General features: G+C 43.3%; 1 protein-coding gene across 1 annotated transcript; it reads left to right on the forward strand.

Annotated features, from left to right (window-relative positions):
- Positions 1 to 1038: 1038 nt before the first annotated feature.
- Positions 1039 to 16008, forward strand: LOC308304644 (synaptotagmin-11-like; the record flags this gene model as incomplete). Its single annotated transcript, XM_080749268.1, has 6 exons — positions 1039 to 1072; positions 7781 to 8084; positions 9344 to 9573; positions 10652 to 11049; positions 12030 to 12150; positions 15698 to 16008. 6 exons carry the CDS (start codon positions 1039 to 1041, stop codon positions 16006 to 16008), a joined length of 1398 nt encoding a protein of 465 aa, XP_080605394.1.
- Positions 16009 to 17344: the final 1336 nt, after the last annotated feature.

Genomic DNA, 17344 nt, shown 5'->3' on the forward strand with positions numbered 1-17344 from the left:
GGCCAATTCAGAGGACGCACGCACGCACGCACGCTCGCACGCACGCACGCACGCACGCACGCACGCACGCACACACACACACACACACACACACACACTGTATATCATTTCATTATTTATTCTGTTGTTAACACTAGGCTACAGTTATTACAATCAATGAACAATCCTGATATTATTCAATATTTCTCTTTTTTTACTCCATTACGATTCTTCATCATTTACATCTAGGTCTGCTTGACTGCTTCCTCTCATAATATATTCATTCATAACATTTACCAGAACACGAATTGCCTTTCTTTCTGCATTTATTTATGACATTTTACTACGGTAAATATTAAAGCAGCAATGCCAGTAATTCTAGACTCTCTCTCTCTCTCTCCCTCCCTTGCTTTCTCTTCCTCCCTCTCTCTCTACCCCCCCCCCTCTCTCTCGCTCCCTCCCTCCATCTCCATCTCCATCTCCCTCTCTCTCTCTCTCTCTCTCTCTCTCCCTCCCTCCCTCTCCCTCTCTCTCTCTCTCTCTCTCCCTCCCTCCCTCCCTCTCTCTCTCTCTCTCTCTCTCTCTCTCTCTCTCTCTCCCTCTTCTCTCTCTCTCTCTCTCTCTCTCTCTCTCTCTCTCTCTCTCTATCTCTCTCTCCCTCCCTCCAGCTTCCTGTTTACCAGTGTCTGTGATCTCATTAATATTCCGAGGCAGAGAGGACAGGCCGGGCGGGGGCGGGGCTTCTCCTCTAGCTGTACTGTACCAGTCAGCCTCCGGCTGCATCTCAACCCACTTTGACAGCATCTCACACACAAACGCACGCACGCACGCGCACGCACGCACCCACACACACGGCGGAGGCTGCAAACGGATCCTATGACCATTTCTTCGACACTCATCATCATCATCGTTTGAATTCATGCTCCATCGTCCCGCCCGTGTGTTCCTCTCCATGGATGCTATCAAATAGAGACCGTTATCTTTTAGAATAACACAGATCACCCTCATCTTTCTGTTGTTGATCGTCGCATCGCATCCTGAAGGCTGCTGATTCACCAAATGGCTGAAATCACTGAATTACGACATGGCTATGGTGAGTAGATTACTAACAGGCCGCTGCTTTCATGCTTTATTTTGTATTTATTTTCATTTGATGTCGAAATAAAACGGATAACTACTGCCTAACAGGGTTAGGCAGTAGTTAATGCCTTTAATACATGAAGAAACTGTAGGCTACACCATTTAATATTGTGTGTTTACAGAGACAGTTGACAGAGATGATGGAGTAATAGCCTACAGGCTATTTGATGAATAGCCTCATAGATAGGCTATCATTTAGGCCCACAGCAGCAGCTGTCGCTCACAAAATGGCTCACCAAATTACTGATGGTGAAATAAATAAGACCATAGCATAGGCCTACTGCTTGAGTGGATAGATTATTCATTTATTCTGGCGTCATCATTAGGCCTATAATTGTGATTGTAAAATAGCTGAATCACTGCTGAGTGATTACCAGATAATAATAATAATCTTACTATTAATATTGATATTTGTCACATACACTACAGGCCTACATATATTTTTGCATATTAGTCCATGTCCGAATAGAAATATAAGTCCCATGCAGTGTTCTATAGCAGCGGGTGTGGGTGGGGATGACGTCATGTCTCTGGTCCCTTTGTTGAACACCGGGATGACTTCATCATAATAGCTGGTGTCAGTCAGTATTTATAACATTCTGTCATAACGACCTATTCATTGTATATCTAACAAGATCCTTTGTTAGCCTGTAAACCAACATAGGCCTATCTGTAAATGTAACATGTTTAGCTTAGGCTACTGAGGATATGCAGCCTAACATTGGTTCAGCACCAGTGGAACATGCATGAGCAGGGACCATCAACTATTAAACATATTGAAACAAAATTACACAAACTCAAGAGTTATTGTTCTGATAACAAATTAATAATGTTATACTGAGGGTCTACTGTTCTTACAAATGTTCAATATTAATAGGCCTATGACTAATTATCTTAACACTATAGGGCCTATAGTGTTAAGATAATTAGTCATGTAGGCCTGGCCTATATAGTATAGGCCTATAGGCTACTGCTATGTTGATGATAGTGATACTGTTGTCATTTAAATACTTTTTTATATTAAAAGAGCAGTTTCTTTTTTCTCCCCTAACTCAGCCTTGAGCCTTCAATCTGTTGTCATTAATTTAATATTGATATCTAAGATTAACAAGGAAGGAAGGAAGGAAGGAAGGAAGGAAGGAAGGAAGGAAGGAATAATAATAATAATAATAATAATATAATAACCATAAGACGCCTAAGGGCAGGACGGAATTAATGTGTAAGTGTGATTCGAGTTGCGGTTGGGTGGTTGTTTAACTTGGACAAAATGTGGACAAAATATTTTCCCAAATATGGATATGACTGACTGCTATATGGGCATACAATGGACAAAGGACAGAATGTGATGTCACAATGTGATGTCACAACAACATGATGTCATAGGTCAGCTATATTGAGACGTTACCCTCTGATGTTACTTACAAGATGTGACAGTTTTCATAGTTAACTAATATAATAATGATTCATGTGAATATCAGTTCCTGATGACATCAACAGTTTATGTCAACCAGGATTGGTGTGCTGTGATGTCACACTGCTGTGATGTCACACTGCTTTGATGTCTCACTGCTGTGATGTCACACTGATGTGATGTCACACTGCTGTGATGTCATAGTGCCGTCACTTCTTAAAAAAACAAGTCATTGATGCAGAAAGGAAGTCACACACGCACACGCACGCGCGCACACACACACACACACACACACACACACACACACACACACACACACACACACACACACACACACACACACACACACACACACACACACACACACACACACACACACACACACACAGGTACATTAGGAAGAGAGTGGGACCATAGTAACTTAAATGCATCTTCACCTGATTTGCATCTGTAGGGCTGTGTTTCTCAAACCTCTTTATGTCGTGGACCCCCAAACTAATATGTTTCATAGTTTTTGATGTTATTAACAGTTTGCAAAAAGTACAGAGATATAGGTATACAATAATGCTAAAATGATAACGCAAAAAGCCCAGAGGGCTTGTTACCATTGTGGTCCAGTGCATTCAGTTCATCAAGACATATAAAGACATGTAATATACAAGAAAGCATCATCAGTCACACTACATGTAGTATCTGTACATATAGTTTTACTGCTCCAGCAGGAGCAGTAAAACTATATACAGATTGAAAGAGCAGGTCAGAGTCACAGAGCTGAACCATTAAGGTTGGTAAACACTACATTAAGTAGTACTTTGAAATCAATTTAGTATTGAATCAGGAGTCACTGATGTAAGTGTAGTGTTGTGTTCCAGTGAGATCTGTCTGTGCTGCATTTTATCAACTGGATTCTTCCATTCGTCTGCTTTTTGGGGGAATAAGAAAAAGTTAATTACAGTCATGTCATCTGGCATGTTGGAGATGATTGCATGGACCCGGTTTTGCAGAGACGAGAAGGTTCTAAACCTAATAATTGTTTAGTATTTTAAATAATAAAAAGCTGTCTGAGATTAAGATCAGCATCCATGACACATGCTGCATGAACCAGCTGCTTCTGACCTTCAGGGCGTCCATCACAGTCACACACATCCTCAGCGTTTAAAACAAACTCAGACTAGAGTACAACGAGACGCCAAAAACCAAGACGCCGCAACTTTGATTGATTTCCTGTATGTGTGTGAGGTGGCTGCCCGCCCCTTTGGGAGACCAGAAGCAGGTCAAGCAGAAAATTAACTTTATTAGAGACCTGCCTGTGTCAGCAACACAGTCTCATGAGATCTGGCAACACTGAGCTCAGGACAAGCTCTGTCTGACAACAAAAGGCAAAACACTTACAGGAGACAGGAAGTGTGCGCCATTTTACACGATTGGTGAGGAGCTGAAGGCGGTATCTCTTCTCTATTAAGGATCTTTGGTACAAATGGAACCAAATGAATGTACCCTTAATTTGGTTAAGCTAGATTAACATTGTCTTGTCCTTTTTCAGCTGTAGAATGGTCTAGTGGTTTTAAAGCACATTGTGGTCTATCATTTTACTTTAAGTGAATGTTTCAAAAACCTTAAAACATTCAAAAACTGTTTCAAGATTTCTTCCCCGAAATCTTTTTGAAAAGATCAAAATCTGCTATTACTGTATGTGATCAGTATATAGATAAAATGGGTGATTGTCATATGGAACTGTCAATACTCAATATCTGGGCAGCAGTGGGTGCCCGCTGGCCATGTGGTCCAGGCGCAAACCACGAATCCCGAACTTGCCGGCCTTTTCTGCATGTCACTCCCTGTCTCTCTCCCCGTTTCCTGTCTACCATACAATAAAGACAGAAAACCCCCCAAAAATATATATCCACAACTTTCCAACATCCCATCGTGCTTTGCGCAGAAGGCGAGCGGCATTTCCGGCGACGCAGCCGATTGTGATCTACAAGCTCACAGCGGTTGCATCTGCGACGCGACGGAAGTGCCAGACGGAAGTGCAGTAAAGTCTTGCGGAAACAGGTGGATAAAAAAGAAAATACTCAATATTTAATGAATCAATAATCAGACTTAGAGTTCACATGCTCTTTGCACTTCCTGTCGACATTTCGATTGACAGCTCGACAGACCAATGCTACGACCTTGACTTGGGGAACAGGGTTGTAAAAGCCTCTAATGGAAGGTTGGAGATGCAATCTGTACCTTTCATTTCCTAAACGGGATCTGAACACAGGTCCCATGTGCGAGCTCTGAGATCTCTACTGCTGAGCTTGAACAGTGGACTGAAGATAAATGTATGTTTTATTTAGAAAAAGAAGACAAATCTAATTTAATTTGCTACTATGGCTACCACTACATTCATTTAAAACAGAGAAGAAGACTATTGGATTGATTTACTGAGTAGAAGAGCATCTCACCCAATGTCTCAAACCCTGATTAGAGGGAATGGATCATTTTCAATCTGAAAAACAAAAGATTCTGCTTTTTAAGTCAGCTCAGTGTTTTTAAAGTCCACTCAAGCAGCTGAAGAGGCTGTTTAATACACCACTCAGTGAGTCTAAACCTTTTTATTAATTGCTTGGTTCAGCAACATCAAAGTTAAGAACACAAGCAAACTGAACAAAGCAAATGATTAGCAAGATTATTGGAAGGCAGCAGGAGCAGGCCACATTAACAGATACCATTGTCTGGCAGAAGAAATGGAAAACTGGCAATAATACATTTTACCAACTCTCATCCTCTAAATGAGGAATTTGACAAGATCTTTTATGCAGCCATTACATTGCTATTGTTTTTATCAATTGCCCGTTATTAATTGTTCTTATTCGTTTTAGCTGCTTCTTAGCTGTTATTTACTACTACTACTACTACTACTACTACTACTACTACTACTACTACTACTACTACTATACCTCTAAAGGGCACTGTAGTGATCCCCATGGGGTAATTACTTATGCATGTGACCCTAATAGTAGTGTGCTGCACTACTGCCTGCCTGTCTGTCTCTCTGTCTGTCTGTCTGACTTATTTACTCCCATGATGTTCTTTCTTCAGGCTACAGTTATCTCACAATCTGATGGATTCCGGTGTAAACAGACTATAACACGGTTGAGGTGACTCGTTCTAGTGACTGATCTACGACCAGAAATATTCGTTTCTGATTGGCAGAATCAGGTGTCCATTGATATTTGGGTTAGGGTTAGGGTTACCCGAACTGGCTACGTCACTGGTTCCTACGCTAAATATATCGGTTTTAGACAATATTTTATTTTATAATAATTATGTTGAATTATCTTTTTTTAAAGCCTCAAAAAGGCTTTTGTGATGATGAAGGCTGCAGATTATCAGTGTTTTCTGGGAAGCTTTAAAAATGGCAATAAGTTGGAACATGTTTAAATAAAAATACGACATTCAATGTTTTCAGCGCATCCCTAGTTTTGATATAAAGAGGCATTGCTTTTTCAAATCCAGTCTTTGTTTATATGCCTTTTTCAGAATGGACAATGTTATTATAATGTTTTAAAACAGAATGAGATCACATCGACATTGGTTTAAATCAATTATTGGCCATAACAGCAATGAATTATATCAGATATCGATATCTGACAGAAATGTCATATTGCCTATCCCTATTTAAAACACAGTGGACTAAACCTCTAGTAACTACAATACTGTACTATGACAGCATGCTACACAGTGAAATCAACCTCTACTATCTATCTACAGTATAAATCAACACCGCATGGGAGGGAGGGCAAAGGGTGTGTGTTGCTAAGCAACGGGCTCAGCTGGTATTAACCACCTTTCAAAATATGACATCATCCCATGGTGATGCCTGCTCACGCACACGCACGTGTGTGTGTGTGTGTGTGTGTGTGTGTGTGTGTGTGTGTGCGTGTGCGTGTGCGTGTGCGTGTGCGTGTGTGTGTGTGTGTGTGTGTGTGTGTGTTCCTCCTGGGAGACAGCAATCTAACAATAAAGTGTTGTGTCGCTGTGACCATTGATAAACAAAGACATCTCTCTCTCTCTCTCCCTCTCCCAGTGGCGTCAGTTCAGCAAAAGCCAAGGTATGGCAACATGACTGGTGGAGACACCAGTCATGTTGCCATACCTTAGTAACAGGCATGATGAATTTATTTTAAGAAGTATATATTTCCCCCCCCCCCCCCAAGGTATGTGTTTGTGTTGGTAGTATTGAGTGTTTGACATGGTGGTGAGATACTTGTGTAGCACTGACAAGCATTGACTGTTATGGACACTTTTGTTTGGCACTGCATTTACTTTATGTATTCTTCTTTTATTGTGCATTGCTCTTTTTACTGTAGGCTACACCAGTGTTTCTCAACCACTGTGCCTGGGGACCTTTGGTGTGCCCCTGAGAAGGGTCAAGTGTGCCCCTTGAAACTGCTTGAAAGCCAGTATTGTATTTATCATTTTAAAAATGATTTAAACTAGTGAAAACAGCCGATCTACAAGCACACAACGCCTCGCGGTGTGTGCTTGTAGATCTGCTGTTTTCACTACTGTTGTGCAACAGCCTTGTATGATGAAGCAGGGCTTTACTTTGCGAAGAAACGTACAAATTTGAAACTTGGAGATACAAGGTTTCTTCCCAACAGTGACGATATTTATACCCCCGTATTATGTTGGTGTGCCCATGGATTCTTGGGAAATGAAAAGTGTGCCCATGCAGAAAATAGGTTGAGAAACACTTGGCTACACTACAGTCCTTTTTTGAGCGGTGGTCACAACGCTCCTATACGTGGCCGTGTGTGTGGGTCTGTCTGTCTGTTTGTCTGTTTGTCTGTCTGTCTGTCTGTCTGTCTCCGGGTATGTAGCCTGCAGTAACCTTTTCTGACCACACATGTTAAGGGAGGGGCGCTGTTGTTCAGGATAGGCCAGGCATAGGCCAGGCACACTCACACACAAACACACACAGGGAGCACACACACACACACACACACACACACACACACACACACACACACACACACACACACACACACACACACACACACACACACACACACCACCGCTCAGTTCACACGAGTGTGATTTTTTCTTTTCATACTTTGTAAACCTTAAACTGCTGTGCTGCCTCTGCCATCTACAGTATCTATCTACCTGCATCTATGGCAGCTGCCGTACCCAATTGATGCCTCTGCCCTCTCCTCTCTCACCCTCCCCCCTCTCCCTCTCTCTCTCTCCCTCTTCCAGCCATGTCTCCGGTGTTGGCGGGCTTCATCGGTGCCGGTGTCCTGGTGGTGCTGGTGGTGCTGCTGGCGCTGCTGTGGATGATGTGCCAGCGTCGCTTCCCGCGCGGCTGCTCCGCGGCGTCCCGCCACAAGCTGCACGGCGACCGCTACGGCGACTCGGCCGAGGACCCGCCCTACCGCTTCATCCACATGCTGAAGGGCATCAGCATCTACCCGGAGTCGCTGAGCAGCAGCAAGCGCATCGTGCGCGTGGCGCGGCGAGCAGGGAATAAGGGCGAAGGCAAAGGGGAGGAGGAGGGAGAGAGGTAGGTGTCCCGTCACGGTTGTCACGTAAAGTCGTCCGAACGCGATAGTTTGAGACGATCGCAATTGTTTTTTTTTGCATACAAGCGTCGTAATCGTTTCTGTGTTGAAAAAGGTTTGTACGTTTTCAAACTTTTTTCCAAAAATAGCGGAAAAGGCTGATCTGCAAGCTTGCAACACATGACACGTCACTACGTGTTGCAATTCACCCTTTGTCAAGTCCCACCCATTGTCCTGCCCCTCTCCACACCCATTGGTTGCTGTGTCTTGGTGGGACATTCAGTGGGACATTCCATCCACTGCCATGTTAATTCAGTTGCTTCATATTGTTATTCTGTGGGCTCAATTATAATTTCAAACTTTGTTTCAGTCAATTGGAGCTGCTCAGTGGCAGCATAGTGAATCAGTATGTTTTTAAATGTTTTTATTTCTCCAAAAATTATGTTTTAGTTAATTCAACATAAAAAAGGCGGAACCAGGGCGGGACAAGGCAGATAGAGCCTGCTGGTTGGTCAGTCAGGGACCAACCAGGAGGCTAACAAAGGGTGAATTATGACATATAGTGGAAATAGCTGCATCTACATGCTTGTAGATCAACTATTTCCGCTATATTATTTAACATTTTCTTGAAAGTATACTATTGTGTCAGTAATATTCAAGCCATATTATGCCCCTTGCAATTTGTGATTATTAAGCCTAAAAACCAAACAAAAATGTAAAAGCTGTATTCATACGTTCCAATTATTTATTTGCAGTTATTTGTGTGACAATAGGCTTGAGCGGTATTGATTTTCTTAATACCGGTATTATATTTGAGATTTTATCGTGATATATTCGGTATTATCATCCAATAAAAGAAACATGAATCAGGTGCAATATGTTTGTTGTGGCTCCTTGCCATGTTATGTTATTTGATCATCATCTGTGTGAGGACTGAGGAGACTGTGGTGCGCACGCATGAGCAGGCACACGTCTCCTTGAAGGAGTACATGTCATATGTACAGGCTCTTAATTAGGAAAATTATAGTGGTTTTCAAATAGACTTGAACAATTATCGCATACATACAGTTACATTGCTTGAAAAAAAGGAGTTTAGGCGTTTTATTAGCATTTTTTTCATTAATGACGGTATTTGGTATTAATCTTTTATACCGGTATTGTCTTTTGATATCGCGATATACGGTAATAGCGGTATATCGCCAAACACTATGTGACAATTAATTGTCAACCTATGTTTGTAATGGTGACATCATGCCTATAGGGAGAGAAGGAGTGGCGGCAGAGGGGCGATGGTGCTGGTCGACGCCGAGAACAACGTGCTGCAGATGAGCAACCTGCTGCCCCCTGCTGGCGGGGAGGACCAGCCGGGTGACACCACGGCGGCGGCGGCTCTGCCCGTGACGGCAGACCAATACTGCCTGGAGGACAGCACCTCCGACAGCAGCAAGACAGGCTCGCCCTTCACCCCGCCCACCTCCGACCCAGAGACAGGTACAGGACACAGTGGTGGGAAAATACTCATATTTGTGTTTTACTTAAAGATGCGGTACCATGATTTTTTTCCCCCTAAAACATGATCATCAGGTATTATGATTATACTAGGAGGAAGATTATTTTCCAAAAAAGTAAACAGAAAGTGTTAAAATAATAACATTTTTTATAAAAAAAAGGCCTTCTAAATCCTTCTTCTAAATCAGTGGTTCTGAAACTTTTTCATGTCAAGGACCCCCAAAATGACATGCATTTGGCCGCCGACCCCATCTCAAAATATGTTGTTCCAGGGACCCCCAAGAAGCAAATATCTATACTATAATTTTGCGAATGTCTGAGTGAGTGAGTGAGTGAGTGAGTGAGTGAGTGTCTGTCTGTCTGTCTGTCTGAAACAGCGTTTCTCCTCAGTGGCTGGAGCAATTGATCTGAAATCGCATCACCATTAGCATATGAACACACCTAACATAACTGTGAAGCCCGTTTGTCACTTTCACAAATCATATACTGTATATTAGCATTTTTATGGTGTATCTACTATCTATTCTGCATCTAGCATGAGGCACATCTATTCTGCATCTAGCATGAGGCAACATGTTTAACCAGCTGTGTGTGTGTGTGTGTGTGTGTGTGTGTGTGTGTGTGTGTGTGTGTGTGTGTGTGTGCAGGCAGGCAGGCGGGTGTGTGTGCAGGCGGGCGGGCGCGGGGGGGGAGGGGGGGGGGGTGGAACACAGTATCTCTGTAGCCATTAAACAAAACGGGTATTTCTTACATTGATGCTCCTACATATTATCATGCAAGCACCAGTTAAAGTTACTTTCCATCCCTCATCCCATAACCATAAACTGCACATCATTTCGGAGCTCATATCTTTGAACGGGTAAGGGCTAGTTCTTCAAAAATAGCAGATCTACAAGCTCGCAGCGCGACACTCGGTCCCGCGCCGTGAGCTTGTATATGTGCTATTTTTCAATGGTTAAAGCATTAAATAATTCTAGGCCTAAATGGGTTAAATCGTTTCTCGCAATTGTATGACACTACAAACACTACAAACACCTAAAATGTCACGACATCTCCACAGAACAGAGCCTGGGGACCCTCAGCCTGGCGGTGGACTACAACTTCCCCAAGAAGGCGCTGGTGGTGACGGTGGTGGGCGCGCGCGGCCTGCCCGCCGTGGACGGCGCGTCGGGCAGCTCGGACCCCTACGTGAAGATGACCGTGCTGCCGGAGAAGAAGCACCGCGTCAAGACCCGCGTGCTGCGCAAGACCACCGAGCCGCTGTTCGACGAGACCTTCTCCTTCTACGGCGTGGCGTACAGCGCGCTGCCCGAGCTCACGCTGCACTTCCTGGTGCTCAGCTTCGACCGCTTCGCCCGTGACGACGTCATCGGCGAGGCGGTGGTGCCGCTGAGGGGCGTGGACCCCAGCACCGGCCGCGTGCACATCAGCCAGGCCATCACCAAGAGGAACGTGCAGGTTAGGACATTTAAAAAAAAAATAGAATTGAAATATTTCAATATTAAGGTTTGTTGCTTGTCGTTTTCTTTAGCATAACAAAGAATATTAAATTCGGCTACACCAATGTAGTAGGGGAGAGCCGCCTCATTTGTAACACTTCATAATTGCATTGACCACTACTAGTTTAGCAGTGTAGAGAGAGGGTAAAAGTCAGAGAGTTGAACAGATCCATGCATGGATGGACATGAAACGTGTCAAAGTGAACTCATATTATCATCAAAATGGGACACACATTCCGCATTGAAGCGTTTTTTTCCTCTGTTTTGCGCGAGGCGATATGATGGTGTGTTGAGTAGATAACATTAATGTGTTTGCGTGCCGCACGCGTGCGTGTGTGTGTTGAAAGCAGCACTATATGTTGTGTGGGTTACAAAACAACTAGAAAGATGCAATTCTGGGAAATTGCGAGGGTGGTTGCCGTTTTTACACTTTCCCTCCCATTCAAGTCAATGATGTTAGCAACATGCACCAGCAATTTATATCAGGTCGCACTTATTGATGGTGACGTCACCAAGAAAGCTGATCCCTCATTGGCTGTTGATGGTGATGATGACGTCAACAACCGTTGATGACGTCACTCTGCGTCTTTCAAGGGTTTCCCCATTGGATGATGTCACCGAGAATGCTGTTTCCTCATTGGTTAAAAGTGTATCTAGAAAGAAAGAAAGTAGCACTAATACTGTATAGCGTGTTGCCCTGTTGGGCAACCTCACTAACAAATGTGGTTCTCAAGGGAGTTCCTGCTCTTTTTTTATATTTTTGAAAATGTTTCTCTTTTACAGTTTGTTCATATTTTATACTAACGTGTGTGTGTGTGTGTGTGTGTGTGTGTGTGTGTGTGTGTGTGTGTGTGTGTGTGTGTGTGTGTGTGTGTGTGTGTGTGTGCGCGCGCGTGTGCGTGTGTGTGTGTGTGTGTGTGTGTGTGTATGTGCATGCAGTGTGAGACTCGTGGGGAGCTGCTGGTGTCTCTGTCCTACCAGCCAGTGTCTCATCGTCTCAGCGTGGTCGTCTTGAAGGCCAGACATCTGCCCAAGATGGACATGAGCGGTCTGTCTGCAAGTGAGTAGCACCTGTCTGTCTCACTTCCTGACTCCTCCACTTTCCACTCTAAAACCTGGTCTTTCTTTGTTGGGTTTCCGACCCCTGAAAATACCGTTGTCGTCTGAACAGAAGGCATATCTGACATTTCATTTTGGCGTTTTCTCGTGGAAACGGCATCGTCTGAATGCCGCCTGAGTATCTTCAGACCCATTGAGAGATGTTGCACTCTGTCTTCTACCTTGAGCCAACCCAGACTAGCAAAGGGTAGTCTTAATATGTAAGGGATAATGAATGGCTCCGTGGTGAATGACGATATATAACAGACCGACGGCCTGATAACAGGCCGAAGGGATGTATATCGTCATTCACCAAGGAGCCATTCATTATCCCGCTTATTACCCGGCTACTAAATAAAATTAATAATTTGACTAAAAACTAAAAACAAAACAAAGTATTTCCTTGTTTACAGACGGCTGGAAGTGTTCCACAAGTGTTGCACTGGGCGTCCCCCTAGCGTGACACCGTCGCCTTGGAAAACAAGGAAGTGCTGATTAGATAGAATCCATTTCTGACACTACGTCGTCTATTTCTCGCTTAAAATATTTTTAAAAACATTCTTGAGAGCAACGTTTAGTTCTAAATGTCGCTGTTTGTTTGTTTACATGGCTGACATATTGGATACAGCACAAGATTCACGCAGTGCATCTTGACTGCAGCAGGTGTTCTGAGTCTTTGATTAGGCAGCGGTCTGTTATAGAGCGGAGCGGTCTGTTATCCAAAAATAACAGACCGCTGATTTCAGCAACTGACCAATCATAATCAAGCATTCAAACAAGCCGGGTACGTTTTCTGGCCTGGTTTTGTTTTTAGTGAAATTGAGATGTTAGTGAACCATGCATATTCAAAAAGACATTGAATGGGGACTCCAGCTAAGTGGTTATATTAGGCCAAGGTTCGCATCCTCCTCACTGCAGTGAAATCAGATTTATCTATCAACGTCGTGATCCATGCTTGCATCCAGTGATATAGAGTTCTGCTGACTGTCACTGATTGTACTTTTAGGCTAAGTGCATTTCGATCTAAAACAAAGACAAAGACTTCAGATTTGTCATTTGTTGCCAAACCTCCTCAAATCCTCACTGGCAGGTGAAGAGAAGCAGGTGGTGTCTCCATGTGTGTCAGACGAGACATGTGGTCGCTACACCCTCCTCAGTGGAGGTTGGCAGACACAGGAACCACTCAGGACACAAACCAAGCAGTGATATTACAGTAGGAAAAGACAGCAACAATTACAGTATAGTGTTTAGTCAATTATCAAACAAGTTATCTTGTACAAATTCATGCTTCACCAAACCTACAGTATACGATTTAGTTTTTCTGTATTTCATTTTTGCTAATGTTTCACCAGGCACAAGTCAAAATGTATGGTCATTTCCATCTCGATAAAGTGAATACCACGTTATGAGACACTGCTGTACTCTCTAAGCAGGTTTTACTCTGCTGAAAGGGCGTTCAGCACAAATTAGTTATACAGAAAATCACCATTATTCAACTTACTGTATTCTAGATTGCTGAAGCTTCTCTTATGCTTGCTACAGTTAAAGCATAAATACTGTACATGGCTGCAAGAGGACATGAGTCATGCCAGGATGATTCATGCACATACTGTACATGCATGCGCACTCACATGCATAATATTTGTATGTGGATTCTGTTGATGGTAGAAAACATGAGAAATAGCCAATGCGGTAACAAACTTGATGCAGTACAGCCTTGTTTGATATATGGTTTACTTTCTGGACTAACGTGACTGCTAAAGCTCTTCACGGGTCCAAAAATATGAACCAAACTTGAAATGGAACTGTCTTTTTTTTTCAGATTCCAACCTGTTCCGAAAAAAATTATCAAATGAAAAACCAAACCTGATTTGCCCCATAACAATTTTGTCAGATTCCGAGCCTTTCCGCCTTTCTTTATTTTGTATTATTTTTTGGATCCGTACCATACCGTCCGTAACCCATGATATTTGTTTTCCGAAATCCGATTATTTCTGAGATTCTGATAGACCCGACCATTTCATTATTATTGAAGCTCCTTGTGCGTTAGCCCTGAAACGTAACTGTCATATCATGAGATATGACCGTCATGTTTGGCATGGCTTCTTGTACGTGCCTCTGCCTTTCATGTGCCGAGGCCCACTGACTCACTGCTGCGGTGCAAACTTTATGGTGTTGGAAAATGTTTGTCCAATGTTGCTGGTTGCCAAGGTATCTATAATATTAACATCAAAAGAAAAGCCGTATTAAGGGAGAAAGGATCGCTTTAGGCTATTCTGTGAAGTCCAGAGGTCATCCAGAGGTTACATTTCGGTTTGTTTGTCTTGATTTTACACCTAGTTAGGTACAAAACTTCAGTTCTGTGACCACGAGAGCAAAGGTCCAAAAAACGGCCAACAAAACTATGGTTTAGTGATGAGTCATCAATTTTCACAGTCTTTTGGGGTCCGTTTTTAGCCCAAGGAATGTTTTTCATGCAAAACAAATGCTTGCAATGGATTCAGAATAATTAAAAACCCCTAGTTTGACCCCTCACATCCCACTTAAAGCAGTTTTTTGGGAGTAAAATGTTCCTTTATAGTGTAGTGTATATTAAGTGAATGAGACTGAAAATTACCCTAGCTGTCAAACATTTTCCCGGCCATTTAAAAAAAGACACCCTGGCCAAATTTGTTTAATAACCCTCCTAGATGACAAATCCATTGAGAAACGGACCTTTGCTTCCACGGTCACGGAACTGCCATTTTTGACTCTACTAACCTGTGTTTCTAATCAGCCTGGCAGCTGGCTTGCCTTGCAGTATGGTACGCATGCATTGCGCAGCGTACGAGCGTAGCTCAACCTTTTTGTTGTTGCGCTGCAGTAGTCTGATCCTAAACCAGCCTAAAACATCGCACAAGTTAAGCAGCACATTTACAACATACTAGGGCATTCACCAAATATTCGAATATTCGAATATTCGAATATCAAAGTCACTATTCGACGTTGTTCACCGAAGTCGAATATTCTCTTATTTTTATTTTCTCTTTAAAAAAGATATAGTTTATAAAGCTTGGCTAGATAGGAAGTCATAAGAATGAGTTGTCAATGCCCCTGGTGGATGAATTTGTTAATGCTCTATACCAGGGGTTCTCAAACCTTTTTAGGCCGTGATCCCCAAAATAAACATATTTGAACTGAGGACCCACACCCTGAAAAGCACTTGGATTTGTAGGTATTACATTTAATGTGACTCAGATAAATATTGTGAAAATAGCAGACCTATTAGCGAGGCGTTGTGAGCATGTAGATCGGCTATTTTCACGATGTTCGCCTCTTGCTTACTTAATATTTGACAGTTTGGCCAGTCCTGTCGACTATTGGACTATTCGAATACTTTGAGGTCGAATCATTCGAATACTAAAAATCACTATTCGTGAATGTCCTACAACATACTCAAGTAGAGTACACATACCTTGTACTTGAGTACATGTACTTACACCACTGTCTGTGTCCCCTCCCCCTCCCAGACCCGTACGTGAAGGTCAACGTGTTCTACGGCCGCAAGCGCATCGCCAAGAAGAAGACGCACGTGAAGAAGGGCACGCTGAACCCCGTCTTCAACGAGTCCTTCATCTACGACGTGCCGCCCGAGCTGCTGGCCGAGGTCTCCGTGGAGTTCCTGGTGGTGGACTTCGACCGCACCACCAAGAACGAGGTGCTGGGCCGCCTGGCGCTGGGCCTGCACGCCCCCGGACCCTCCGGGTCCGCCCACTGGAGCGAGGTCTGCCAAAACCCCCGGCGGCAGATCTCCAAGTGGCACAACCTCAGCCACTACTAAGTAGCCATGCAGCGGCTTCTGGGAAAAACTACAACCATAGAAGAAGGCTTCTGGAAAAACTACAACCATAGAAGAAGAAGAAGGAGAACAGTCTGTTGGGACTGACTCAACAGACGCCGCATAGACCAGTGTTTCTCAAACGTTCAAATTCCAAGGTCTCCCCTTAACTCTGACAGTGTGCAAATGGAACCAAATGGACCCCATTGGGGTCCATTTGGTTCCATTTGCACACTGTCAGATTTACAGACTTGTATGGGTCAATTTAGACCGCCCATAAAGGAACCCAACAGAGTCCCTGGAATCCACTTTGAGAACCACTGCCATAGACGACACACGCACGCGCACACGCACGCACACGCACACGCACACACACACACACACACACACACACACACACACACACACACACACACACACACACACACACACACACACGCTCATACAACTAACATTGTCTGTCTGTCTGTCTGTCTGTCTGTCTGTCTGTCCGTCTGTCTGTACTTCCATTACGTGAACGATGAACATTACCTGATCCCAGATCAGTTCAGACTGTTAACCCTCGCCCCCCCATCCCACCCTCCCCCGTTCGCTGCATGTCTGTCTGTGAAAAAAAGACTGAATGTCACAGCGATTGACGGGAAGCAAAAAAAAAGAAGAAATAAAAAATAAAGAGGAAAAGAAAAGATCCTCTGCCGTCCAACGTATGACTATGATTATTGTTTCGATTTCGTTTAATTTCGACCCTTCATTCGCTAACTCTGAACACAGGGGAGGGGTTTGAGTCGACGGACGGGTTCATGTAATCGATTGAAGTCGTACTGATGATGATATGATGAACGTGCAGTTATCTGACAGCATGCCGTGTCCAGTTCATTCATCCAAACCAGAGCCCGACCGATCACACAGCTTCTGGTCCGATCCCGATATTTTGGAGGAAAAAAACATAACTCTGAGAGTGTACCAAATGGACCCTTACCATTTGTGTCCATTTGGTTCACTTAGTACAGACCTCTAAGGGTCCATTAGGAATCCCCTCACAGAACCCTGAGGGTCCCTGGACCACACTCTGAGAATCGCTTTCCTAGATCAACGATTATCCACATTTTAACTGATATTTTTGGAAACATATTGCAAAATAAAGTTGCAATCAATTTTAAAAATATATATTGTATATTTCATTCATAAGCAAACTAATAAACACAATTAGACATTAAACTTTAATGTATGAAAATCAATTATACAAAGAACAAGCAAACAAGTATGCACTGTAAGCTTGTAGATTGCAAAGATTTATTTTTATTTTTTATTTTATAAAATAGTGATACCAGGTAGAAAG

The sequence above is a fragment of the Nannobrachium achirus genome, assembly GCF_963921795.1.
Source record: "Nannobrachium achirus genome assembly, chromosome: 2".
NCBI lineage: Eukaryota > Metazoa > Chordata > Actinopteri > Myctophiformes > Myctophidae > Nannobrachium > Nannobrachium achirus.